Source organism: Dufourea novaeangliae, unplaced genomic scaffold (genome assembly GCF_001272555.1).
Source record: "Dufourea novaeangliae isolate 0120121106 unplaced genomic scaffold, ASM127255v1 scaffold133, whole genome shotgun sequence".
In the NCBI taxonomy this organism is placed as follows: Eukaryota; Metazoa; Arthropoda; class Insecta; order Hymenoptera; family Halictidae; genus Dufourea; species Dufourea novaeangliae.
In genome coordinates this window covers 1,855,425-1,882,367 of record NW_015374011.1, presented here as the reverse complement: position 1 = coordinate 1,882,367, position 26,943 = coordinate 1,855,425, and the positions used below count along the sequence as shown (strand labels likewise).

Sequence of the window (26,943 nt, the reverse complement as noted above, 5' to 3'; positions counted from 1 at the left end):
AGCAACAGTGGCCCTCCTCCTATCTGCCCTTGCGTAAACACGAAGCATCGCGGTATACGCACGGGCATTAGGCGAAGGAGATCCGCGTAGATTCTCAGAATGCATATAATTAAGCACGCTGCATCTCAAGAATGTTGTATACGTGCGTGCGTCCAGCTTTGTGTGGTGTCTCGTTCGAGGGGTAACGTGCTCGTGTGTACCTTATATAGATACGCATAAATATATGCCTAGCCATCGTTGGTCCCTCCACCCCTGCAAACCTCTCAGCCCTTGAGCTCCTCATCCCCTCTGCCCCCGTCTCTCAACCCCGTTCCACTCTTCCCCCCTTTTCTTGCCCCACGCTCAACGGTGATCTATGTATCAGCCTGTGCTCGCCGAACCGAGCAACGTGTGTCCGTCCCCCTCGTGTGCTTACTTTATTATCGGGGCTCAAATGAGAATTTATGCAGACATAAACGCTCGTGTCAGCAGCATGCCCCGCGTAGGTGGGGAGACACCGTTGAACAGGCATCTGTCACCCTCTATGCTCTACCTGGTCCGCCTTCGAGATGGTACCCATGCGTTTTTCGAGGACTACGCGAAATTTAAGGAATCGAGAGGAGCAAACGAGCGAGATCAAATCTCCGTGACACTCTTGCCGGAACTAGTTTTCTCGATCGAACCGATCGAACGCGAAATGATCTCTCTACGCGTCATTTTTTTCTCGCGAACACGAAACACTCGCCTTTGCCGATCCGGTTAAGGGGGGCAGTATCCTCCGGATATAGCGAGGCGTGGGCTACGCGTTTAGGCTCCCCCCTTTAGGCTCGTAAATAAACGAGAAACCTACGAGAATACGTCGTGGTCGATTTTTATATAAATAAATGAATGTTTCGCCAGAAAAATACATGTATTCCCTGTCGCAATGAATCACCACGAAAAGGTCCGTCCATTTGGTACGTTCAAATCGAGGATCTTCGTGGAACGAGAATAACCATTCCTTCGATTGTAACGCAATTTAACTCCTTATCGCTTTACCCTTTGTGGAGTACTTACTTTCGTAAGTATACCGTTGTGAAATGTTTGCGGTGTAGCGTATGCGAGGAAAGAAACAATATCCAGAAACGAGTAACCAGTTTAGTTTATTCTTCGAATTATGCACACCATGGTTATTGCTCGTTATTAATTGAAAGAACGAGTGTAAATTTATTCGGGGACGCACCGCGTCGATATTGAAATATCGGTGCGGGATGATATATTTCGAAGCGTGTTTTCCTTTTTTCCGATTATCCGTTCAATATCAGCGCTGACGTAAAATGTATCATCACTGTACGGAACGGAAGGAACGGTACCGCCATCACGCATCCGAAAATTAATCGGCGTGGGCGCAGCCGATAACGAATGGTGTTCCCGCCAAACGGCCAGTATATTTTACTTTGGACTCCGGTGTCTGTTATTTTGCGCGCATTCTAGCTGTCCAGCTACACGATTTACTCCCGGACTCGATCAGAAATTCTCGGCCACACTGGATGGACAAATATCCAGTGGAATCCATTAAAAAATTGCCATGTCCCGGGGTATTGTCTTTTAATTGAAATTGATCTCTTCGGCCACAGGATATTATATCCTTCAGTCTCCTGGCACGAGATATTGGAACGTTACAGGGCATTGTTCGTTTCAACACCTGGCATACTTTCTACCATCGTATCGACGAATCATTCGAATTCCCCTTTCGCCGACGTCGTACGTACGTATACATATACGACACGAGTAACCATCACGTACATGAACACGAAAAATCATCGTGTAACTTTCGCATCAACGATTCGTCATTCGGATGCTATTTGTTACTCATACGATTCGGTGAATCGTGCTTACGTTCTCTGCCAGATAATACACTTGCATATCCTAATACATTCGGCATTAATTCATATTTTCCTGTTGTGATTGTGTCTAGGGGTTTTGAATGGAGCGCGTTAAAGAAATGTAGAAGCCGGGGATGAAGAGTGAGGGTAGTTGGATGGGGATCGAGTATTTGTAAGGGGTAAAAATCGATAAATACCCTCCTAGAGACATTCAGCTAATCGAGGTTGCGTCGCGAAGATATAGTGAGCACACGACACAGCTTCGGATCAGTATGGCCGACAGGTGGCGGTAGCGTCGAAGGTTGCGCGTCGGTGTCCGCCATCTTTAGTTGACTGATCCGAGCGAAGACAGGCCAAGTGAGCTCCGTGGCGAGAAGAGATAGGCGAAGAAGTGTTTGGTTGTTGGGGGCAAAACGGAATTTGGTGGATCGAGCGTCGCGGTATCGAGTCAGCCGTGTCCTCGTTCGAACACGATTCACGGAATCGCCTTCGGCCGATCCTCGCGATACAGTAAGCACAGTAGAATTTGATCGTTCGCCATTACGTCGTACGTCGACCGATAGGGGGAAAAACCTTGTCATTTCCGTGACGGCAGTGTTTACGCTGGGTGTGTCAAAAGTGTTCCTTCTCTGTCTCTTTTCTCTCTTCTGCCAGTGTATACCGTAGTTAATGCATCTTTTGCCTGTTGTTCCGTTTTCACTTCCCTTCCGCTCTTCACTCTCCGCTCTCCGCAGCCCGTGGATCCTCGGAAAATGGTAATGCATTGCATTCTCGACGGCTTTGTTGTGCCGCACGCCCACGCGCGTCCTTCTACCTTCGCCTGTCTGAAATCGTTCGCGCCTCGTGTGCACCTATGGCTTCGTGATTTTCTCCCATATTCGTACAATATTAAATCATCATCGAGTGTCGTGCGTGTTCTTCTATGACAATAGCGAAAGCTGCGAGGACGCGTACAGAGAAGGATCTCTCGATTGTGGCCACATTCCGTGCGGTCTCATCCTCCTTCCATTCTTCGCGATACGGTGCACTGACCCGATGCGCGTCTTGGCGTCTTTAAACACTCGGACGAGACGAATAACGTTTGTTTCGTGAAATTCCAGACCATTTTTTTTTTTGTCGTGGGTGCAGCAAACGGTGGTGCACACCGGATTCATAGAATCTTTTTCGCTATTTCTTTCCGCTACGCATACGGGCTACAAATATAAAACGCGATTAAATTTTCAACGTTACGTGAGACTTCCTCTCACACCTGTGCATTTATAGTCCTCGCAGAGATACAGCATGGTCACAAATTAACACATCGAACGACTGCATCGATTGATGCTGCGGTATTCAGGGCTGTAGGTTCAAGCTGCACAATAAAAGAATTTTTTTTAATATTTGGAACTTGTGTTCCAATATGTTGCAGTGATCACACTATAACTCTGTGAGAATTATGATCGTGGCGTTATACAATATTTCATTCCATCTAACCCCTGTATACGTCACAATATTTCTTTGTTTCAGGTGTGGATAGACTCGCCTGCAGAAGCCATGAGTTATCAAATGTCTTCGAATCAGTCCCGACCAAGTAAGTAACATCTTCTCGTGAGACACAGAAGTTTCGGTTCTCTGTCAAACTTTTGCAATACTTTGTACTATTCGTGTTACAGTGTCGCATGGGACCTATCAGGGACCGGGCGATCTGCCCATGGTTTCTGCCAAGGAGCAGACTTTGATGTGGCAGCAAAACTCATACATGGTTGACTCTGGAATTCATTCCGGTGCCGTCACCCAGGCACCATCCTTGTCTGGCAAGGAGGATGACGAAATGGAAGGTGATCAGTTAATGTTCGATTTGGATCAGGGATTCGCTCAGGGTTTCACTCAGGATCAAGTTGACGAAATGAATCAACAACTGAGCCATACAAGATCTCAACGTGTACGTGCTGCCATGTTTCCAGAAACATTGGAAGAAGGTATCGAAATTCCCTCTACTCAGTTTGATCCAGCACAATCCACCGCTGTGCAGAGACTGGCAGAGCCGAGTCAGATGTTAAAACACGCGGTTGTCAATTTGATAAATTATCAAGATGACGCTGATTTAGCTACACGCGCTATACCTGAGTTAATTAAACTGTTGAATGACGAGGATCAGGTTGTCGTGTCTCAAGCGGCTATAATGGTTCACCAACTTTCCAAAAAAGAAGCGTCTCGTCACGCCATTATGAACAGTTCTCAAATGGTAGACGCGTTGGTTCATGCCATTTCGAATAGCAACGATCTAGAGTCGACAAAAGCAGCGGTGGGCACGTTACACAATTTATCGCAGCATAGTCAAGGTTTGCTGGCCATATTCAAAAGCGGTGGTATACCAGCCCTCGTTAAACTTTTAAGCTCTCCGATGGAGTCTGTGCTCTTTTACGCCATAACGACCCTTCACAATTTATTGCTGCATCAGGATGGGTCGAAAACAACCGTGCGTTTAGCCGGAGGTTTGCAGAAAATGGTTGCGTTACTTCAACGAAACAACGAAAAATTTTTAGCTGTAGTGACCGATTGTCTGCAAATTTTGGCATACGGTAATCAGGAAAGCAAGTTGATTATATTAGCTTCTCAAGGGCCGATAGAGCTGGTACGCATTATGCGTTCGTACGTTTACGAGAAGCTTCTGTGGACGACCTCGAGAGTCTTGAAGGTATTGTCCGTTTGCCCTAGCAATAAACCGGCAATAGTAGATGCGGGTGGCATGCAAGCGCTCTCGATGCATCTCGGCAATCCGAGTCAGAGACTCGTACAGAATTGTTTGTGGACGCTACGAAATTTGTCCGATGCTGGCACAAAAGTTGACGGATTGGAAGTATTACTGCAAAGTCTTGTACAGGTGCTCAGTTCTACCGATGTCAATGTAATTACGTGTGCTGCCGGAATCTTGTCGAATCTTACGTGCAACAATCAACGCAATAAAGTAACGGTATGTCAAGTGGGGGGCATCGATGCACTGGTGCGTACGATCATTTACGCGGATAATCGAGAAGAGATCAGCGAACCAGCGGTATGCGCGCTTCGTCATTTAACCTCGCGCCACGGAGAAGCTGAAACGGCGCAGAATTCTATCCGCTTAAATTATGGAATCCAAGTCATAGTGAAACTGTTACATCCACCCTCGCGTTGGCCACTGGTTAAAGCGGTGATTGGATTGATTCGTAACTTGGCGCTCTGCCCTGCAAATCACGGGCCGCTTCGTGACCACGGAGCGATTCATCACCTCGTGCGACTCCTGATGCGTGCTTTCCCCGAGACGCAAAGGGTAAATATCATCGGGTTTTCTTCGATACTTTCTAGCAACGATGACACATCAATCTCCTATCATGCCTGATACAATCGTGTTTGTTATTTAGCAGCAACGGTCGTCCGTTGCGAGCACCGGTAGCCGGCAGGCATCAGGCGCATTTATGGACGGTGGTGTACGCATGGAGGAAATAGTAGAGGGTACCGTAGGAGCGCTTCATATTCTCGCAAGAGAATCGCACAATAGGGTGATCATCAGATCGCAGAACGTGATTCCGATTTTCGTGCAGGTCTGTAAATTTCCTCGAATAGACATTTCGCCTGTTGTTGTTCTGCCGCTGATTCGATCGGACACAAATGTTTTTCTTTGCGCAGCTGCTGTTTAACGAGATCGAGAATATTCAGCGCGTAGCAGCCGGAGTACTTTGTGAACTTGCCGCAGACAAAGAGGGTGCCGAGATGATTGAACAAGAAGGTGCCACTGCTCCTTTGACGGAGCTACTTCATTCGAGGAACGAAGGTGTTGCCACCTACGCAGCAGCCGTTCTGTTCCGCATGAGCGAGGACAAACCACAGGAATACAAGAAGCGACTTTCCATGGAACTCACCAACTCTCTGTTCCGCGAGGACACAAATCTGTGGAACAATGGTGATTTCGCGATGCCACCAGACCTACAGGTACCGTAACTCGTAGTATCTTTCCTCTGACGGTATGTGCTGCTGCAATAAGAATATGCACCTTACAGATTTCCTTTGTCATGCTATACAACTTTCGAATACGTTTCAGCGATCAGGTTTGTACGTCAAGTCACGAAATGTTCGGTACCGATGAAAAATATTAACTTTCTTCTGTACGATCACTTTGTTACATTGTGTTTAAGTAAATTAAGCCACGAAACCGGGATAGCGATAGCGAATATTATACCTTACGTAGTACCTAGTAATAGCAGGTACATACTTGCATACGTAATCTGCCCCGCCATGTAAGTCTAGAAGTGTACGATTAGGTAGTGCGCTGAAGTAAATGTCACTTATCCATTATTCCAGTTTGCACAACTTAAACAAGTTTGAAAGATAAATGAACCCAACGAAAAGCACGAATGTAGCTTTAACGTCGTGAAAGATTGTCGACGAACTTTCATATATTTTGCCGCGTAATATTTTTTAGTTTGACCGCGAAATCCGTTGGTACATTCGCGTTTTTTACATCGATGCTTTCGCTTATATAAAGACAATTGTACATATATAAATGCATTCGAATCGAAGGCCGCGTTGTTCGTAAACGGGAAACGACTGCCAGAATCGTGCCTAATGGAGCAATGGAAACTGTAATACACGCATATATGTACAACGATAACTTTATTATCATCCTCAGTTTGCAACGTTACGTTATGCATGAGAATGCGTTTCGTTCCATTCGTGTTTCAACCCTTTCAGGCTGACAATGAGTAACAAAGACGATATTATCGCGGTATTACCCCTGAACACTAGAAACGAGTTACCCATCGACGTTGTATCGTTACCGCGGACTTTACTAATTTTCTTCGCGACATACCGATGATACTGCGACAAGTATGTCTCGACGTATACTCTCGACGGGGTGTTAAAGACACACCTGCAACAGAAGATACGTTTTGTGTTGATCTGAGCTACCTAATCTTCAGGACATGCTTGGCCCTGATCAAGGCTATGACGGTATGTATGGACAAGGACCCCCTAGCGTACACAGCAGCAGCCACGGAGGTCGAGGGTATCAGCCGCAAGGTAAGTCACTAGCGTCATCCTTTTCATTCGATAATGCCTTTCAAACGATTGGAACGTTCGATCGGACGTAGTTTCATATGTAAATTTCTGTCCACGCGATATTCACGGTTCGATTCTCCGTATTCTTTACGTAACTGAGAATTTTTCGTCGGAACGAACGCGTCTTCCTTGTTCTTGCATCGGGGAACAGATTTGTGCCTACATATAATATGGTGATGAGGGTACACATGTGTTCGTGCCATTTCTTTTCTACCTCTATGTTACGGATTTGAAACAGTTTCCGATAACCCGTTCGATCCTTAATATTATCGACGACAAGAGGAAAGTAACGCCTTTAATTCTATGTTGTTTTAACAGCAGCTTAACCCACGGACTTATATTAAAATACAGGCTATCAACAGTATCTCGCAGTAACATAGGTGACACTCAGCTCTTACGTACTGTTCTCTGCTTTATTGTTAACCACTACATGTTTACACGCTTTTAATTGTTTATAGGTTTGATTTGATTGAACTCTGGTCGCTACGTACACGTATCTCGTTGAGTTTTGTAAATATTACTAGTAATGCACGTTTTGCGAATGCACCTTTTGTTTCTCGTAAAAACTGTCAACAGGCTTTAGAACGTGTTCTGTAATTTCTCACTCGTACAATTTTTAATGCATGACGTATTTTCGTTATCGTTTCCGAATTGAACGTACTTTATGATGGGAAGAAGCATAGATACGTATTCGTAAGTAATTAGATAAGTGTTTCCCGCGAACGCGTGCGGTTATATTGTGATCGAGTACTTGCTGCAAGTAAAACAAGATGTTTCGTTTTCGTGCATCGCGATTCAACGCGACAAATTGCGCGTTCAAGATCATAGTTTTAATTCTAGCCATTCGAATCATTCTGTCTGCTGCTCCTTAATTGGATACTTCGCGTAGCTGTTCGCTTTATTTTACGCATACGTAGTTTCATGTATTAATAATGTCTAGTCTCCCCTCATTTCTTCGTGGCGAAGGAGCAGGAGGAGGAAGAGAAATTGATTTGCTTTCACGTGGCATTCTCTCCTACTGATTATTATTAATTACTCGAATTAACGAATGGTTTTTCCTCGGCGAGAAAATCTTTTACGAATACTTAGTAAAGTTGTGCTCTACTGGTTGAAGAAACTTTTAGCAGAATCTTTAGCAACGTAGTTCTTGTCGGTTCACGTAATCGATTGATGAGACGAATCGTTGGGTTTATCATGAATTTTCTATCGGAACAGGTTATGGTCAGATACCAGTAGATTCCATGCAAGGGTTGGAAATAGGTGGAGGGTCGACGTATGGCGCGATGGACACTATGGACGTAGCGCACGAGGGTGACCTGAGTTTCGATCATTTAGAAGAGCTTCCTGCACCGCCGCAAGATAACAATCAGGTCGCAGCCTGGTACGACACCGATCTCTGAAACCGTGCCAGCAGCAATCCTCCTCGGAGAAACGGACTAGTGAGGCTCTTAAGTAATTTTAATACAGACTAAATAGCATCGTCGTTTTACTCTCACCCTGTATCGATCGAGATCGAAAGAATTTTGACGGAACAACTGTGGAACGACGAGTTCCTATGCGCGAACGATCATCGCAGAAACACTACCATGGCACATACACACAAGTATACACGCGTTACACACAGAAGGAGAGGATGAGAAAAAAAAGAACTGTAGCTTGTTTTTACACGAAAGAGACAGGGTACGAAATCGTTTTATGCGATCATTGCAGTATCGAGAATGACTGCTTTGAATCCTAGATATATGAAGTGGAGATCTCGGTTTCACGTGTATCTAAATACACGTGTACACGTGTAATTACTGTACTTGCGTTTCAGTCCGTGTAGTTTGTAATACACGGGTATATGTATAGTGAAATACATGGGTACACGGTTAGGGAAATACACGGATACGAGCCATTCTACGTCAAAACGCAGGGGGAATTGCAGTTATAGTCACCCAACTTTTTTTTTTTCCAAATTTTGCAGCATTTCCATCGCGTTCCCAAGAATTAATCAAATTTAGGTAGTGTAAAATGTACATATACCTTCCTACATGTTACGATAGGTGATAAAACTACAAATTGCCGGGATAGTCAAATGAAATGCTTAGAGTTTTCCTTGGGAAAACGATACAATTGCTGCAAAATTTGAAAAAAAAAAAGTGGAAGACTATGACCGCAATTTCCCATGATTTTTGACGTGCGATGACTCGTACCCGTGTATTGCAATACCCGTGTATCCGTGTATTTTACCTTCCATGTACTCGTGTATTAAAAACTACAGGAACTGAAACACGCACATCTGTAATACACGTTCAGAACCACGATCTCTAATATGAAGTTGGTTACGCTATATACAGATATATGTATATGTATACATACAGATATATGTACAGGAAAAAAAAGTATATACATGTGTATGTATGTATGTATAACTCACCAATGTCGTACCTTAGATATTTATAATAAAAAGAATAGAAAAAGATATAGGGGAACTTGGAACTGGTGGTCAAACGCCGTTTACGTATCGAGACATCGAAAACGGTTAACATTGATTTATCGTTCGACGAGCCCCGTGAATCACACAACAAACCAAGTGGTATCGATTTTATACCTTCCCTTTTTTTTTTTTTTACGTATTATATCTACGAAATTATTGTTAATACGTTGTGAGAATGATATGATGCCACGTTTATTGTCGTAGCTCTAAGGATCAGGGTGAGAAAAAAATATTGAACGTGCGAATCGAACGTCACGTGTACCATGTCCGACAGTATTTTAAGTTAAGGCGCGTCTCTCGTCGCGCTCGCGCATACGTACCCAAAACAAACGTTTCTCGTACGATCATTATAGAAATGATTTTTTACCGATGCAGCAACTGGAGGCGTATATTATCCGAACGACAATATATCTCAGTTTCACGTACGCAGAGACCAAGTCGAATCCATTCTGTTTTTATTTTAGGGACCATCGTATTCTCGTTCACGCGTCAAACAGCGGATCGTTCGATTTCCTTTGAATTTCTACGTTTACGCGACCTAATCAAGACCGGTGTTCGCCGGTTCGAAACTGAACGATGAACATCGCGTTACGCATTTTATACATAGTCGTTGCATTTCACGATTCTACTTCTACGAAAGACCTCCGTTAGGGGCGACCGTCGTTTGGTTTTTAACGTATTACGTGACATCATTTTGTCACCGATAACACAACCACTTTATCGGAGAAAAGGTGGTGGGGTTTGCTCGAACCGTTTTCTCGGTACACGCGTGTCGATGTACCGACGAATTTTTAACGAGCTTGCATGGTCGTTACCGCGACGTGTATTGGAATTACTTTATCTCGACGGGACGAATGTATATTTCCACGTGAAAAGCTGATCGATTTTATGCGCATGCCTATGGTAGAGGGATTCTTGAGCGTAGATTTCACGGTTTCATGATTCGAAGCGGATAGCCTCTGCCCCTACTCACCACTCGTTCATTGGTGTGCGCATACGAACGTACGTACACTCGAAAGGATGAAAGTACTCGCGACTTCGATGGGTGTCGATTGAAAACTGTGAACGTGCAGCGATCGTAACGATCGTGAGATGCTTTTTTGTTAGAATTCTTGCGGTCGAACCGATCAATTTCCAAGTACGAAAACGGTGTACCGATATCAGCAGTAAAGTTTCCCTCGTCGATGCGACACGACGATCGTTTTATCAGCGCGTCACAGTCATCACCGATATTTTCCTGTACGCCATTCATTCGGCCTGGTTTTACAGTAAAAATCGAACGATACAGGTATCGCGTGTGTCGTCCGGAAGAAGAAGAAAAAAAAAAACGACGCATCGCCCGACACTGTCGATTGCCTGTTAACCAATAATATCATAGATCTCCTCCGAAACTTGCGAATCTATTGAATTGCAGAGTGCGTTTACCTATTTATACCGCTAACCCCGAAACGAATAGTATCATTCTCGAGTATCAGTGAATTACAATCACGAATAAATATAAACGAATATCAATGAAACTTTCGCATTACGTATTTTACAGGGTAGTTATACTTAATTTTTATTATTATCATTAAACGTAGCTACGCAATCGTGGCGCGGCGGAGTGCTTTGCATTGTTCGATGCCCTGTGCCCGCCTTCGATCGCAGTCGATGTATTAGACCTAAGAGAGAGAGACACGTAATTCGTACACACCATGTATATGTATCGTTTAATTGTCCAAACGAATAAACTGAACGATTAAGTACTCGGAAACGCGTTAGGAGATCGATTTCCATCTGTATTTTAGGATTATCCAGCAGGTTACACCACATTGGCGACTGTTAACGCCGTTCTACACCGAGACCGTAAGCCTTTTTTGTTTAGAATTCCAACTTCAGACCGCGTAACTATCTTGTCCGATTGCATTAGCAAAGCATCGAGAAACGTATTTCTCGCGCCACGGTCGGTTTCCAGGTTTTTTGGTCGATCCTCGAAACGACACCCGTATTCGGGATTCAGCTACGTAAGGAGATCAGTTACAGCACCGGTTTCGCGAGACACTCGCCGCTTTTATACGGAGATATGTGCATTAAAGGAAACCACGCGTCCAGCGAAATCGGTTGCGATGGAAAATTTTTAGTGTGTAAAATTTCAATCAAAAGAAATAGAAAATATACATATAGCGATAGAGATGAAAAACTAGAGAGATTCCGCGAAGAAGGAACGAGAGATAGGAACTTGATAAAAGGGGAGGGGATACTACTCGTATTTGTAAAAAAAATTGTAATATTTATTAAGTACGTATATGGATCCAAACAATTAGTAGTGCGTAAAATTTCAATCAAAAGAAATAGAAAATATACATATAGCGATAGAGATGAAAAACTAGAGAGATTCCGCGAAGAAGGAACGAGAGATAGGAAGTTGATAAAAGGGGAGGGGATACCACTCGTATTTGTAAAAAAAATTGTAATATTTATTAAGTACGTATATGGATCCAAACAATTAGTCCGAGAGCAGGTAAACGGTATACCTGAGACGAACTTGTGGGACGGAGAAGGGCGCGCATACATTCGCCGGGTCATTAATCGGCGGTCGGCTGTCGAGCAGCGCACATTCGTGCGTGTACCTCTCTCCTTGAAGGTTCGGCTGTCACGTTAACGGTTACTTCTTTCCGCGACACGAAGAGGATCGTTTCGAGAACAGTGAGCTGCTCGGGTTCGTTACATAGAGTGTGAAACCGTCGACGTTTCCCGACGGTCGAGGAAGGGAAGCGTTTCCGGTACGAGCAACAGCTGTCGTACGAACCGAGAATATTCTTCGGAGTGAAACGAAATCGTGATCTTGCATCGATCTCAGTGTGAATACCACCGCGGGTGCGCTTAACGGCCCCTTCTCGACTCCGACCGATCCGAAAAACGATAAAGGGGAAAGAAATGGTTCGTGTCGTGGCATAAATTCGTGCAAGAACCGTTCGTTGAACTTTACAGGAGAATTAGGAACGAAACGAAGGTAGGTCTGAAAAGTGGAGCACCTTTAAAATTTACGTTCCAACGCGCGCACTCGTCGCCGCCAGTGATTCTTTATCGGTCGAATAACTTTTGCGTGTCAAAGATTTGTTTGCCCGTTCGTCTTTTACTGCACAAAGTGCGATCATGCCGGTTATACAGTTCGTTTTATGCGTGTTTTTCGTGTTAGTGCGCGTGGAGAACGATGGTGCAATGATCACGTTTTTTCAACGTAAAAAAAATACAATTGTGACTCGGTTACAAAAGTAGCGTATATACGAAATTGATACCGTTCACGAAGATCACGGCGTTAATTTCTATCCGCAGTGTACCCTTGAAATACGATCATCCGCGAGTGGAATAGTGAAAAAAAAAAAAACCTTCGACGCGCTTTATAGAACACGGTTCATTGACAGTCGCTAGAACCTGCATCGGAGAAGGTGATAGCAGCGTTATTTCACGGAATCCAGATTCAGACTAGTTACCCTTGAGAGCTACCTCGAAAAAGCGGTTTCGGGTGCAGTCAAATTCCTCCCAAACAGGTCGACAGTTAAAAATATCCTTTTTTCCATTCGTATCGCGTCAGACGGCTCACGGAATTCGGTATAGCGCATCGTACGCTGTGAATCCTGACTAGATATAGTGAACGATCTTTCTAACAAACACAGGGAACCAACGAGGATTATCAAGCATAGCAACTATTTCGCGCGTTATCTCACTCGGGGTCACGAAAGACACTATTTATGTAGAACGATCGAGATTTCAACGCTCTGCCGATTTTCTATCGATCGTAGCGGTAACGGTAAACGCTTTCTAAACGTAACCGATTTTGCGGTGTTCGCGGTTCTTTAGCGTAGATAAAAGGTGAAATATATTTTGATCTTTCGACGAGACCACGAACAAACGATCGAAACAAGAGATTGCCGACTGAAGCTACATATTGCCTATCAAAAAAAAAAAAAAAAAAAAAAAAGAAACGACCACCTGGTCATTCAGTCGTTCCCTACAGCTGTACACAACCGAATTACTACGTCCTCGTGGAATGCACTTTAGAGTAGCGCCTTGCGTCGCGGCGCACCGCGTCGGCTCGTGACGCGTCTTGCAGAGAACCGGTAATGACGTGAAAGTGCATCCAAGAAGCAGGGGGATCGAGGTAGCGAGAGGGTCTCTCCGTTCCCCTGGCAATCACAGCTTCGTTCGGGACAATCTCTCGTCTCGCAGTCGGTCTCGACTTTGCACGGTGAAATTGTTCTCTTCTACGGTCCCGACGATCAAATCGGTTGTTTAGAAGAGCGTTGAGAACGCCGGGTCGCCGATCGCCTCGCCCGTTTCTGCCTTCTCGGTTCTCGGGGTCGAGCGCGAACTTTATTCCGCGACGGCGCGCGCGGCAGCTTCAGCTAAGATTACATTCGCGCACCTGTCGTCTAGCGAACCGTTTTCTCGTTGATCGCTGGATGTCAGTGATGATATTTCGAAACACCGTAATAATTGATATTTCGATCGAGTCGTTCAGAACCGATTGTCCGCGGTCAGAATCGAAATTCTTGGGTACAGAGTGGATGAAAGGAAAAGACAGGTACGTCGTATATTTATATCGGTTGCGGGGGATTTTCTATGGGTCTGTTATCGTTGGTCGTGTCAAGGGAAAAATGTACTAACTTTACTTGTAGCATTTTTTTTCTGTGTACGACCCTATCCTTTAGGTTGTACTCCACTACGCGCACCGCTCAAGTGTTATTTCCTTGTTATTTTCTTTCTTTTGTACAGGTATCAGGATCAGGAATGAAACAGTATCGAGTTTGACCTCGTGGGGGACGGATCGGACGTACGGTGGGAGTAATAATCGTATCGGTGACATTTTGTTTCGTTTAGAAAGACACCGAAGATTATCGAAGATATTCCGTTCAACGTGGACGAATTAAAGGTTTTTTACGGTGTACACGGAGTGTCGCGATCATCGATCGAGAGAGAATTCAGTTACAGCACGATGTTTGTGCGATTGCACGCGGCGAACAGACCAAAGGATCGTTGACGGAGCAGAAATAAATCGTTTCAACGACTCGAAAATGACCGTCGCGATGGAACACAAGCGGAAGAGCTCGTGGGATTCGAAGGTGAGACGAATGTGGCGCACTTTCCCCCTGCTCGCGGGTTCTTCTTTACATCCTTGCTCCCGAGACTCGCGATTAATTAACCGGTTGGCCCCTGTGTGAAATTAGACGCGAAAGAAAACGTAAAATCGAAGAGAAACGATGCGTGTCGACAGAACTCCATTGTGTTCCACGAGAGTGCAACGGCGCAGAAAAATCTGTTTATATTATATTTTTCGTCGATGCTATTATATTCGATAGAGAGTTTCGGAAAATTAGTCGACACGCTCTTGAAGATACATTCGTTTAAATAGAATGAATATGGTTTTAATTTAATGACTATTGGGAATCATTTTTCCTGAGTACGTTGCACGTGGTTGTAATAACTCTGTTAAATGAAAATTTTTTCTTGCCGATTTCCATCCGTGTTTTCTATCCAACGAGGAAGCTATCGCGTTTCGGGGCCTCATTTCTCCGCAGACGCGTTGACCTTGTTCTCCATTGACCCCAAATGGCGAACGATCCACCGAATACCTACGCACTTGACGTAGAGATCTAGGTTGGCCGGAATAAAGCACACGATGCGTTAGGTGGGTTGGGTTGGGTTTACCTGGGTTGGGCCTTCATCATCTGCTCTCTTCTCGATACCGTTACCTTGCTAGTCGTGGCCAATCGCTCGATTGGTATTCCGCTCGAATACGTGAAATGACATTTATCACGTGCTCCCCGCGACCGTTCGTGTCGAATACACGGAAAGTTTCTATCCGTTGTGTCTGTGTGTTCGTTTGTACACCGAGCTCGAATGAGCAATACTTGCTATTATTATTCGGTATCGGGCGCAGGCATCTTGTCCATAATTTCGGTCGGTGGAGGGTGGTGCTTCGAGATACATCCACGATAGATAAAAGAAAGCGGACGCGGTGTCGACGTGCTAGAATTCCTCTTAATCGGAGAAAACGATTATCGTGCCAACGGATAAACCGAGCGGCGATAACGAGTACGTTTTATTGCTCGGTCTTCTATGGTTGGTTGCACGCACGTGCGAGCTCGCGCGCGCGCGCGACTCAGCCACCGTGCACCGGTAAACGATTGTAATTTAAAGCGAGCAAAACTCGTTCTTAGATTCCAGCTCTTTTGGAAAGGTAGCTCGGTGGACGTTTAGAGTAACGGTAATAACGGTGAAGAAAGACACGAGGAACAGGGTCCCCTGAGCTAAATGGAAGTTAGTGGATCCTTTAGCGCGGGGGTCATCGACACAGTTTCTTTTCGCGGCTCGAATCTACGATCGTCGTTTACTCGGAACCTTGGAATCGGAAAAACTGTCTCGCGGACGACGCGACGATTCGCCCGATACAAGCTATGAGTCGAGAACAATCGGCTTTTACGTTCCATTCTTACGTTCCAATTCCTATTCCATCGGAATAGACGGACGAGACGGGGGTAGAAAGGGGGGGACTCTCTCTGTAACGAGAATCGACTAGGAACTTTCACGAAAACATCACTCCATGGAAAGCACTTTCCTAACGCGCTGTGTCTTGATTTGTCTTGGCTCGAAAGTCGTTGACCGTGTCCATTAACGGATGCGTTCCATAGGCCGGTAGGGGAACATGGCCGAATGCGTCCTAATCTCTTCGTCGGATCACCTGCCATATGTTTCATCGTTCACCGCGACATTGAATTCTGCTTTCCAACCGGATCTGGCCGGTTTTTTGTTTCGCCTGTTCTCGAAACGTCCTCTGAATGAGAAACCGTCTGTTTCATCTCGAAATGTAAGTAGCATTAGTGTCCGTCGCGCTTCGTGGATCATCGAGCCGCCGTTCATCAGAAAGTTGTTGTTCCCTGTACAAGAAAAGTCTCGAGTCTGTTGACCTTTTGGTACACTCGTCATTGGCGAACGCGTTCCGCGAAAAACTCGTCTCGAGTACTAACGATCTCGCGACTCTGCACGTTTAACGATTTATCGGAACCGATAGGAAGGGACACGAGCATATATTAATATTATGCAACCACGGTTCATTAAACGAGCGTTTCCTACGGAAACTGTCGGCAAAGACTATTATCGAACTAGGTTGAAAGTACACAAAGGCTTCGTGCTCAAACTTTCATTCGACTTTCGTAATATCCTCGCGCCATTGTTCAGGCAAAGGCACCCCTTGTGCTTCGATCGCGTTCGCTTACGTAACGTGTACGAGGAAAATCGATTCGTTGTTTGTTTCGATCGGTAGAACTATCCATGAATTCCCGTTCATTACACGCGACAAGATAATCCTATCGGCCCTTCGTACAAATTTCATACGCATTCGCAGCAGAATCGTTCTATAAACCGCCTAGTAATCGACCGTTGCTCTGGCCTTTATCAATTTAATAGGTGTCTATTGGGACCCCGTGTACACATATATACAATATTATGTTGTGTGTCCCCGTTTAAGTAATAATCAGATAATGCTCGCTTCCCGTCGACTGGCCAGAGAACTACGGAAACGATCGAAAACAGAGATCGAGCGAGAGATAATATCTCATTAAACGGGCTGGAGATATTGGTAAACCGCTTTCGCGTCTGTGCGCCTATAAACGCGATCATCGTGACTACGAGCGTAGGACGTCGAGTCCCGTGAGAAAACGAAATCGACCCTCGCGGAGTGACTTTTACTCGGCCTGTTCTGAGCTCGGTGACCCGTGGATTCCTTCTTTCGAGCCGATATCGACGATTCGTTCGAACACGATAAATGGATATACAGATGTTCCAGTTTTCTTCCTTTTATTCCCTATTTTTTCCTTTAGGTCCAATTACAGGCTCCAGATTTTTTGTACGTTTCCTTGACGATTCATCCGATTGACAGGGAAGAGGTGCGCACGACCCATCGCTACGGTCCCCCCTTTGGACACCGTGTGCCGAACGTAACATTTGAACGAGGGCGTAGGCCCCTTTGTGCCGCATCGTGCATTCACACGTACATACATATACAGTGAGAGTCAAAACTGAGTATACACTTATTGTTGCATCCTACTATTGTAATGGAGTAATACAGTTTGATATGATTTTCTCAACATTGTCAGGATGAATAGGCAGCCAAAAAATTCGATTATATAACCAGAAAATTTGGTAAATATCATTAAACGTGACGAATGTACTGGATTTTTATTCATGGTACTATGGGCAAATTTGGATGTTTAAATATTTTAAAATCGAATTCAGCTGCAACTGTATTCATGGGTCTTTTAGTGAGATCGCGACCCAAAATATACAGTAAAGGTGATTGGAAATTGTTTGCTGGAAAACACTTACAACCAGTTAAGTCCTTCTCCACAGTTACCAGTTCTCGATCTAAAACAGCATCTATGTGAAATGTTAGATTCTAAATTGAGAGAAATAAATATGAATGAATCCCATACTTCCAAAGTGTATACTCTCTTTTGACTCTCACTGTACACACAGGACGAACCGAGTCGGTGTTGGTGGCGGAGGTGCACGTGCATCGATGCCAGGACGATTACACGGATGCTTGCCGACTTGGACGCGCGAGCGCCGTTACAGAAGATAGGCTCGACGCTGAATGCAACTGTTGGTACACGGTGTACCGAATCTACATCGTGTGTCGTGTATGCTTCGACGCGAAAGCACGCGTGAAATCGTACGGCCGAGCCCGATCGACCGTGCGAAACACGGTTGCGTAACGCATCATTTCGAGAATCACGACGATTACTTCGCGAAACGCTCACCTCTAGGCTCGAGATTCCTGTGGAATCTGGTTCGCTGCTGATCGATGCAACGCGCAATTGGGGCGAAACGTGTTTTCCGATGGGTTGCAAATCGCTATTCTAATCGGTTTTCGTCTGTCGAAGGTAGGGACACACCGAATACACCCAGTAGTCTCGACCAATTTTCAATTTAATTATCCGTCTTTTCGTTTCGTTGATGAAAGTATGACGATTGCTAATACAAGTCGTGTCTCGCCGAGAAATCTTGGTAATGCGGTTGCTTCGCGTCTGTACGAATCTGGCCGCAGAACGAGAAGAACCGGGGGGGAAACTTTCCAAACGTTATTCAGGGGCTAACCAAGGGAAGCGAAGTCTGAAGCAGCACACGAAAGGCTTCGACCGGTCTGTTCAGATTGCGCCCAAAGACATTGAATATTTTCTTTCAGATTTCGGTTAGCACGGTGAGCACCAGAAGATTCAGCCGTGCCGGGACACCGAGCTCGATTCTGTCGTCGGACAGCGACATTCGATTCACGAGGAAACTCGGCGGACAGTACCGTTGCGGGTGTTGCGTGCTCGCTGCGTTTTTGCTCTTTCTTCTGTTTTCGGGGGTCTCCATCTATCTCGGCTGTAAGTATCACGGTTCCCGTATTCGGTATATATGCTCGTTGCGCGAAGTAGAACGTATCAGGTTTTGCCTAGCGCGCAATTAACGATTATATTCGGTGCCGTCGTGTGTCGAGCCACGAGGATCGGTTGGACGAAGAATTCGAAACGCGCGCGAAACTCGTTTTATTTCCGTACACGCTTTCTCCGCGAAGTCGTACGCGATTCGCCGGTTGTCGTAAATGAAATTACTACTACTGTTCCACGGTTAACCGACGATCGACGATGCTGGCGGACATGAAATTACTTCGTGGGACACACCGTGTTCGTTTCGCGAGACGGACGAGTTCACGGTGTCTGAATGTTTCGTCAAGTATAAAGTGTGATCGACGTCTTCCTTTGTTCTTTACGAACGGGTGGGGGATTTTTTTCACCGTGTGCACTTCACCTTGAAATCTGGCTCGATCGGGCGATAAACGGACAAACAAGGAGGAGCAACACGCATCGACGAACAGGCATGTAGGTACTAATTGAATGCAAATGTGCTGCTAATGCCCCATGCGAAAATAACGGTGTGCTGGATAGAGTACGAACGCGTAATTGAAAGACGACTGGTGTCTATTTTCACCGAGACGCGGTGGAGAACAGTTTATGGGACGATCGTTTAAAAATGGTTTGCCGGTTTTAACGATTGTTCTTCAGCTCGCGCAGGGAAGCGATCGAGGAAACCAAGGATGATGCGGCCAGAGCCCATTCAGGTCTTCCAATGCGCAAACATAACGGTTCGACCGAGTTACCGAGTCTTCGAGGAAACCACGCTTACGTTCCCCGATCGAGTATCGCACACGCATACCGTACGATTCGAACGAAAACGTATGGTGTAAAAGTTGAGAAGCAATCGACGACGGTCGAACGTGTTATCTATATCGAATCAGTTAACGAAGCCGATCAACAAGACGTGTCGTGGCTATAATAATTGGTACCGTATACACAACGAACAGAAGAGATCGAAGGAATCGCTGTACTACGTTGGTCCAGTGACGAGAGGCCTTGAAAGTAGCAAAGCTAACGGTCTGACCGAGTTGTCGAGGCATCGCGACTCTGACCCCTCCAGCGTGTTCGACCTTAAAGAGGGGATCGGTGTCCTTGAATCGTTTCGATTCGTCACGATACTAAACCGAATTCTCTTTTCCAGAAATATACCGTGTCATCGTGAATCACACGAATGCACGACAGTGTCGCGAAATCATTGCCAGCCAAAGTGATCTATTTCGTTGGTTTCCGTCGAACGGTGTATGTAGTTCGTTACGAAAGGGAAAACACGGCTCTGTAGTGTTCTCGAAAACTACAATCGAGTGAAAACGGTCTGCCGGTTTTTTGCTCGGATCTCTCGACCCGCGGTTGATCCTAAAGCCGCAAAGGATCGCTCGTTGCCGACAACAAGTATTCTCAGGATCGAAAAAATACGATCCCTGCGGTGTAAAAATGATTGACCAAAGGCACGGTGAAAGGTGAGCCTCGAGAACAAACTCGACTCTCGAGCCACTCTGCTCGAGCGCCACCGATTCTCTAATTCACATTTATATAGAGGATATAATGTAACTGGCGGTGAAACTGGGTAAACGATGATTTTACGTGAAAAAATAAGTCGAAAAAATAGAATAAAATTTTCGACTTTTACACATAGAATCCTCCCTTACTCGGTTGTACCATCAGTTACATGTCACCCTGAATACGTATTGTCTGGTCGAGTTGAAAAATAAACGTCTTGTACTTTGCACTAATCGCGGATGTTTTTCGTTTTTCTTGTCATTTCAGACACGTTCCTAACGTCAGACCCACCAGGCGATCAAATTTTCTTGGCGACTTTCCGAGTTACCGAAGGAGATTCGTTCGCTTTGGAACTAGCAGATCCCTCTACCGAAGCCTTTCGAATACGATCGCGAGAGTACCGCGATCGGTTGAATCTCATGTTTCGACGCAGCTGGTTGAAAATTTCCTTTCTCGCCGCGGAGATTTTAGCGCTCGATGGGTAAGTGGTTGGAATCTTTGCCAAACGTATCTTTGGGATGGTACCACCTCCGATTTCAGTTATTTCCTGACACATCCGTTGTTAATTTCGAACATCAAACGAGTCCATTTGCGTGTTTCGATCTTTTCGCTAATTTTCTGCGCAGCTCCGAGGGCGACGATTTGGTGGTGCACTTCGACGTTCGATTCGATCCACGGTATCAGACAATCACGACCGCCGACATCGTGGATATTTTGTCGAAAGAAATTGATCCCACGACATCGAAATACTTGTCGAACTTGACGATAGATTCACAGAGCCTCGAAGTCGAGGAGAGTATAAAAGCATTGAACGCTCAAGTCAGTTCGCAAACTACCGTATCATCGTCCCCAGCGACAACCGCGACGGCACCTCCGCCCAGAAGGTGCAGCCCCGTGGATTTATCCTATTGTAAGCACCTTCCTTACAACGTCACCTCTTACCCGAACATGTTGGGTCACGGTTCCTTGACCGATGTTGAAGAGGATGTAATCGCCTTCAGGTACACGCATTTCCTCTCGATCGTTTCCTGCGACTTCTTCGTAGTATAGTGGACTCGACGTAGTATTGTATCCGATAGGGAGCTGGTCGACGCGGAATGCTACCGACTGGCGTACGATTTCGTGTGCCAAGTTTTGCAGCCAGCGTGCGCACCGAGTCAACCGGAAGACCTGCTGCAGTTACCGTGCAGAAGCTTCTGCCGAGAATTTTGGAACGGATGCGGCAGCCGACTTCCGGATCGGATCAAACGGTTATTGGACTGCTCGAACTTCCCAGAGTACGCGGACCAGGGTGGTTGCAGGGCGAAACCAGGTGAAACGATCGGTACCAGCCTATCGCGCGTCAAGATCGGTCGGATCCGTTGAAATTTATTCGGGTAACGTTGTCGTAGGGTGCGTGCAAGCGCTTCAAGAGAAAGCATTGTCCCCGAGAATATGCGACGGAGTGATCGACTGCCCTGACCTTTCGGACGAAAAGAATTGTGCATACTGTCGCGACGGTTATATGCACTGCGGCGTAGGCAGAATGTGCATACCACACGTAAAGAGGTGCGATGGAAAAGTGGACTGCGCGAACGGCAGCGACGAAAAAGATTGTCGTGAGTATCGAAGCGCGCCGCCTTCGTATTTTCTTACTGGTTTCTTATGTTTACGGTATGATTTCGTTAGTGTCTTTGGCGTCGAGTATCCGAGCCATGAAATCCCAACCACTGGACACACCGTACGCCGCCAAGTATACCAACGAGGGTTTCGTAGTGTTCAACGAGAAGGGTACCATCGGTAAGCTTTGCACCGCGAACCTTAACGCGACCTTGCCGGGAACGGAAATGGAAACCGTTCTTCAGACCGCGGCTGGTTCACTGTGCAGTTTGTTGACCTACGCGTAAGTACAGATCGTGTTTTCGTTCGTTTTCGCGAGTGGAAATTTGTGCAACGTATGATTGACCTCGTAATCCGTCCTCTGCAGGGGGGTGAAGTCTGTGGAAATAAGAATCGACGACGAGGATGACGTTCAATACGTGCACATGGAGGATCCGTCCGCCACGGAAATCACATTCGTCAGGGCCCCTTGCCCGAGCAAAGAAGTTATGTATGTCCGGTGCTCCGATCTCGGTACGAAAATTATTGTCAAGTTGTATGAGCTATTGATTCAAGGGGAACATGTAACGTCTGAGCTGACATTTTTCTACAGAGTGTGGCGTACAATCTCTGCGTGTAAAGGGCGGTACACGAGGTCTGAATAAGATGGCAGAACCTGGCGATTGGCCGTGGCATGTGGCTCTGTTCAAGGAAGACGTACACGTGTGCGACGCAACCCTCGTCGCGGAAAATTGGTTAATCACCACGGCGTCTTGTTTCCAAGGGTTAGTCTTGTTTCCCATCGATTTCCTCACGGGTCGTGACCATCTTTCTAGTGGTTAACGGTGTTGTACAATGACGTGGAAACTCGACTTTCGCTAGGGGAAAAAGTAGCGTAAGTGAAAGGCCTTGTACCACTTGGGATTAGAAATTACTGAAATTTCTGCGAAATTAACATTTATTTCAATAGGTACTTAAAATAAATTAACTAAGTGGTAGTAGGCCATTCGCCTACGCCACTTTTTCCCCTAGTGGAAGTCGAATTTCCTCGTGAGTGTACATACGGATGTACAATTTAACGGATTCTTTTAGTCAATCGAAGGCGGAATGGTCCGCGAGAATGGGCACCGTACGGCTCTCGAGTACGTCACCGTGGCAACAAGAACGTAGAATCGTAGGTATGATTAAATCACCGGTAGAAGGAAGCACCACAGTTCTGTTAAAGCTGGACCGTCCATTGGCCACGTTCTCGGATTTCGTGAGGCCCGTTTGCCTGCCATCGAATCAGGATCCACCGACGGACACGTCAATCTGCAACACGCTCGGCTGGGCGAGAAATCGTAAGATCAAATTCACCGGTTTTCCTTCGTTTAAAGCGTATACGCGGTCTTTCCGTCAAACTTTCAGCGTTTGTTGAAGCCTCAAGGCTCCGTTATTTATCTTACGGCGCGTTACATAAGGACGTAATTACGCGTATCGTTTACGCGTTGCATCGACCTTAGAGGGATGGTAGTGCGGGACGGCTTACACAATCTCTGTGACAGCACCTTTCTCGATCTTAAATCGAGAATGAATATCCTTGAAGTTGGTATAAATATACGCTCTGTGTCGAGCGCACGATGTCCCGTTGAAATACGATTTCTCGGTACGCACGGTAGAACGCGTATTATGCCGACAGGATTACCTAATGACAGGAACATCGGTGGGCAAATTAAAACTAGTAGAATTTTCGATAGAACGCATACCGTCGCGTTTATGCAATAACAATGACTATTTTTTTTTTTTTTTAACGGAACAATTGTCTTCGATCAGGCGATCTACTGCAGAGGGTACAACTTAAGCATAGCGCGATGGAAAGGTGCGAAAACATAAGCATCGCGTCGGTCAATAGCGTCTGCACCGAACCCGCCTATTCCACTGACGATTGCAACGTAAGTGAATTGAGACGTTCGTACACGGACCATTGAAGCGGCACGTTCGCCTGCGAATTAATACCGCGGAACTACTGGAATTAACTTTTTACTTCCAGGAGGAAGAGGTTGCCGGCAGTCCCATGTTGTGTCTTCGGTCGGACGGTCGGACATGGGCTCTAACCGGTGTCGGTAGTTGGCGTATTGCCTGTTCGAAAGCCGGTGTCGAGAGGCCTCGACTGTACGACAAAGTTTCGTCAAATATTGCTTGGATAAAATCTACGATAGAATGATTTTCATCCTCGAAGTTCGATACGAAACGAATTTACAAGTACACGTATCGACCGATAAAAACTTTCGCGATCGATCAAAACCGACACGGAAATTGTGATACGCCGAGTGGGAATGGATAATGTCGCAAAATCGTTCCCGGTTATGATTCTCTATCGTTATACATATTGTGTTTTTTTTTTTTTTTTGTTAATCATTTTTTCTGTTAGACTTACTCCTTACCGCAACTGTAAAATACTCGAGGAACATTGTAAATTAGAGCGATCGTCTTCATTTCAATCCACGTGAATCGAATGTAATGTAAAGGAAAATCTGTGGAGTCAAGACTAGTATTGTAATATACACGCATACGTTCGAAATCGTTTGCGTTCAAGGGGTGTGTAATGATTTCTTTGGACAATGTGGCATGAAATTTGAACAATGATCCCCCATTGCGCAACCGTGTTACCCGTCTTACGTGCGTAGATTTACTGTAGTTCTACGCTTGTATAGTGTGTATTTATATTCGATCGCGGGGTCTCGTACACCGACGTTACATAAGTGGAGATAGTTTTCATCAAGTTCGGATTCTCCGTAGTACGGACGTACCGTCGCGACATTCTGCGAGTACCTTTGGTGGTGTTGCGAACCAAGTAGTGCGCAGAGACTGGTAGGGATGGTGGGAGGCCTGGCGTAGACTTAATAAATTCTCAACGACTGCGCGCCAGCCATCGGTTCAGCGAAATCGCTGGCACAACGTGCATGGTGTAAGCGGACATAGCGGAACGTTCGGACGGTTCGGTGAAATAAAAAATATGGTAAGAATAGCAACTGATTGTTTTATAACGCCTCGATTCTTTTCGCTGACGAGGTCTCGTGCGCAATTACCCGCCGTAGTGTGGCTTAAACGCGACAAAAGATACCAATTTTCGCAAGGGTTCACACGATTAAAATAGCTACGGATTTCTGTTCTTCGTCAAACACATCGATCGAACCTTCGATCAGACGCCGCTGCCGCGTCTGATGCGGTCTATTCGATACTTTACTAAACCGGTTCCCGTACGGGAATCGTCGTGTGCGAAGGGATCGAGGAAATCGGATCTCTCGGACGTGGCAAAAATCGAGCAGATCCTCGACCATCCGGTCGATCTGTTCAGGATCTGGCACGACGAAGCACGAAAACGCAACCCGCGAACACCGGACGCCTGTTGCTTGGCGACCGTCTCAAAGTTGGTGCACGATCGATCAACGCATAGAATGGAATGCTTGCGAAATGTGTAACTGCAACGGCTTCTCTTTCAGAGACTGCAACGTGTCTGCGAGGAACGTCGTCCTTCGGGAGTTTGATAACGATGGTTTTGTAATCGTGACGGATCGGCGTAGCAAGAAAATCGACGATATCGTAAGTCTTTTCCGGGACGCACAGTGTTTTGAAACAGGCATCTGACCCCGAAAGACCCATAATTTTTATCATTTTTTATTACTTCATTCGCATATATTCTCAGTGGTTTCAGTTTCACGATCGTGATTCGTCGATTCGTTCTAATTATTGTTAGTTTATTCTCGGAGTTGTACTATCTTTATTACGGATTTAACACCTTGTAGACGGAGTATATTTAGGTACTGCCGAAAATACTCGAACAAAGTCCGATAAAAATGGAACTTTCCATTGCTCGCATATAAGCGCTGTAAAAGTAAGATAAAGCGATTAAAGATAGAAGAAAAGATAGTACATTTCCGGCCTTAATGTTTTTCTTTTACCGGAATAAAGGAACGATAACACTGAAAATAAGGTATGTGATGTTTACGAAGAAAGATACTCTAGGCGATTCAGAAATCTATTCATACTTACATTATTCTATTACACCTACATTGTCAATCCCGTTATTTTTCAGACATTCTGTGTATAGTTTTTCTCGGTTAGACAGCTGTTATAAAACACTCTGCGACGCAGACATTTATCCCTTCGCTGACGGTTTACGATCGTTCCAGGAGAATGTCCCTCGTGTCGCTATGTGTTATCTGTGGTCTTACGTTAACGAAAAAGAGCAGCATATCATTCAACAGGTACGTAATAAATAGTAGATTCGATGGATCGTTCAAACACGTATCGAATAAACGCTACCGATATTCGTATAGGTGAGGGTGGAAGGGATTATGAAAAGATTGGAGAAACAAGATTTTCAGCATTTGTACAACAAAGAACCGTTGTATTGTAAGATTCGGTCTCATTTGTGCGATCAAGGGCGGGAGGTAACTTGGGAGGAACTGAAGCAACGTCACGACGAGATACTGGATTCTGTTCGTAAAGACCAGAATAATTTACCAATGCCTGATCACTTGTAGGTGTATAATCGCTCGTAAGAGATACGATTTTCTCGAAGTTTCAATATTTAAATGTATCTTTCAGCGTTGGATGCAAACTATTCCCGACGATGATGGAATTTTATTACGCGAGGGATCACCTGATAGCAGATCGAATAATTTACCGGAAGGACGCGTCGAACGATTCTTGGGAACACCGTCGAATAGCAGCATAGTATACACATACACGCATGACGAAGGAATCCACGTCTCTTGTTACAAAACCGTCTGTTCACCGACACCGCAGCACCATATTATCTTAATGTAACTGATTCTCGCGATCACCTCCCCTTATCCCCGTCGATGTACACTTTTCCAGCAGCATTGGACGGGTGGAAGGACGTATGGGTGGTTCGTTGAAAAATAAAATGAAAGTACAGAATAGAATTGCTTTATCTTCGAGGATAGAATACATAGAAAGGTTGCGTGTACGCGATAATTCCAAAATTCAAATTCAAATTCCCAAGCAGCGGGAAATACCGCGTGTCCGT

At 45.5% G+C, this 26,943-nt stretch overlaps 3 protein-coding genes across 6 annotated transcripts; all 3 read left to right on the top strand.

Moving 5' to 3' along the window:
• The first annotated feature begins 2,218 nt into the window (after positions 1 to 2,218).
• Positions 2,219 to 9,115, top strand: LOC107188547 (armadillo segment polarity protein). Of its 3 annotated transcripts, none has more exons than XM_015576851.1 (7): positions 2,219 to 2,354; positions 3,351 to 3,414; positions 3,497 to 5,133; positions 5,225 to 5,404; positions 5,490 to 5,792; positions 6,779 to 6,878; positions 8,133 to 9,115. In XM_015576851.1, exons 2-7 carry the CDS (start codon positions 3,378 to 3,380, stop codon positions 8,315 to 8,317), a joined length of 2,442 nt encoding a protein of 813 aa, XP_015432337.1. In that variant the 5' UTR covers positions 2,219 to 2,354; positions 3,351 to 3,377; the 3' UTR covers positions 8,318 to 9,115. The 3 variants fall into 3 exon arrangements, with proteins under 3 accessions (XP_015432337.1, XP_015432334.1, XP_015432336.1); XM_015576848.1 differs by having other exon boundaries at positions 2,303 to 2,354; positions 5,228 to 5,404; XM_015576850.1 differs by lacking the exon at positions 6,779 to 6,878 and having other exon boundaries at positions 2,303 to 2,354; positions 5,228 to 5,404; positions 8,133 to 8,221.
• A 5,302-nt stretch (positions 9,116 to 14,417) lies between these two features.
• On the top strand, positions 14,418 to 24,111 carry LOC107188580 (atrial natriuretic peptide-converting enzyme). Its single transcript, XM_015576891.1, has 12 exons — positions 14,418 to 14,498; positions 18,620 to 18,803; positions 20,598 to 20,811; positions 20,957 to 21,331; positions 21,410 to 21,642; positions 21,722 to 21,928; positions 21,999 to 22,212; positions 22,297 to 22,442; positions 22,522 to 22,693; positions 23,001 to 23,248; positions 23,721 to 23,839; positions 23,938 to 24,111. The coding sequence occupies exons 1-12, from the start codon at positions 14,451 to 14,453 to the stop codon at positions 24,109 to 24,111; spliced, it is 2,334 nt and encodes a 777-aa protein (XP_015432377.1). The 5' UTR covers positions 14,418 to 14,450.
• Positions 24,112 to 24,834: 723 nt separating this feature from the next.
• Positions 24,835 to 26,836, top strand: LOC107188579 (pyridoxine/pyridoxamine 5'-phosphate oxidase). Of its 2 annotated transcripts, XM_015576890.1 has the most exons (6): positions 24,835 to 24,906; positions 25,172 to 25,317; positions 25,391 to 25,490; positions 26,081 to 26,155; positions 26,228 to 26,430; positions 26,499 to 26,836. In XM_015576890.1, the coding sequence occupies exons 1-6, from the start codon at positions 24,904 to 24,906 to the stop codon at positions 26,626 to 26,628; spliced, it is 657 nt and encodes a 218-aa protein (XP_015432376.1). In that variant the 5' UTR covers positions 24,835 to 24,903; the 3' UTR covers positions 26,629 to 26,836. The 2 variants fall into 2 exon arrangements, with proteins under 2 accessions (XP_015432376.1, XP_015432375.1); XM_015576889.1 differs by lacking the exon at positions 24,835 to 24,906 and having other exon boundaries at positions 25,105 to 25,317.
• The last annotated feature ends 107 nt before the right edge of the window (positions 26,837 to 26,943 follow it).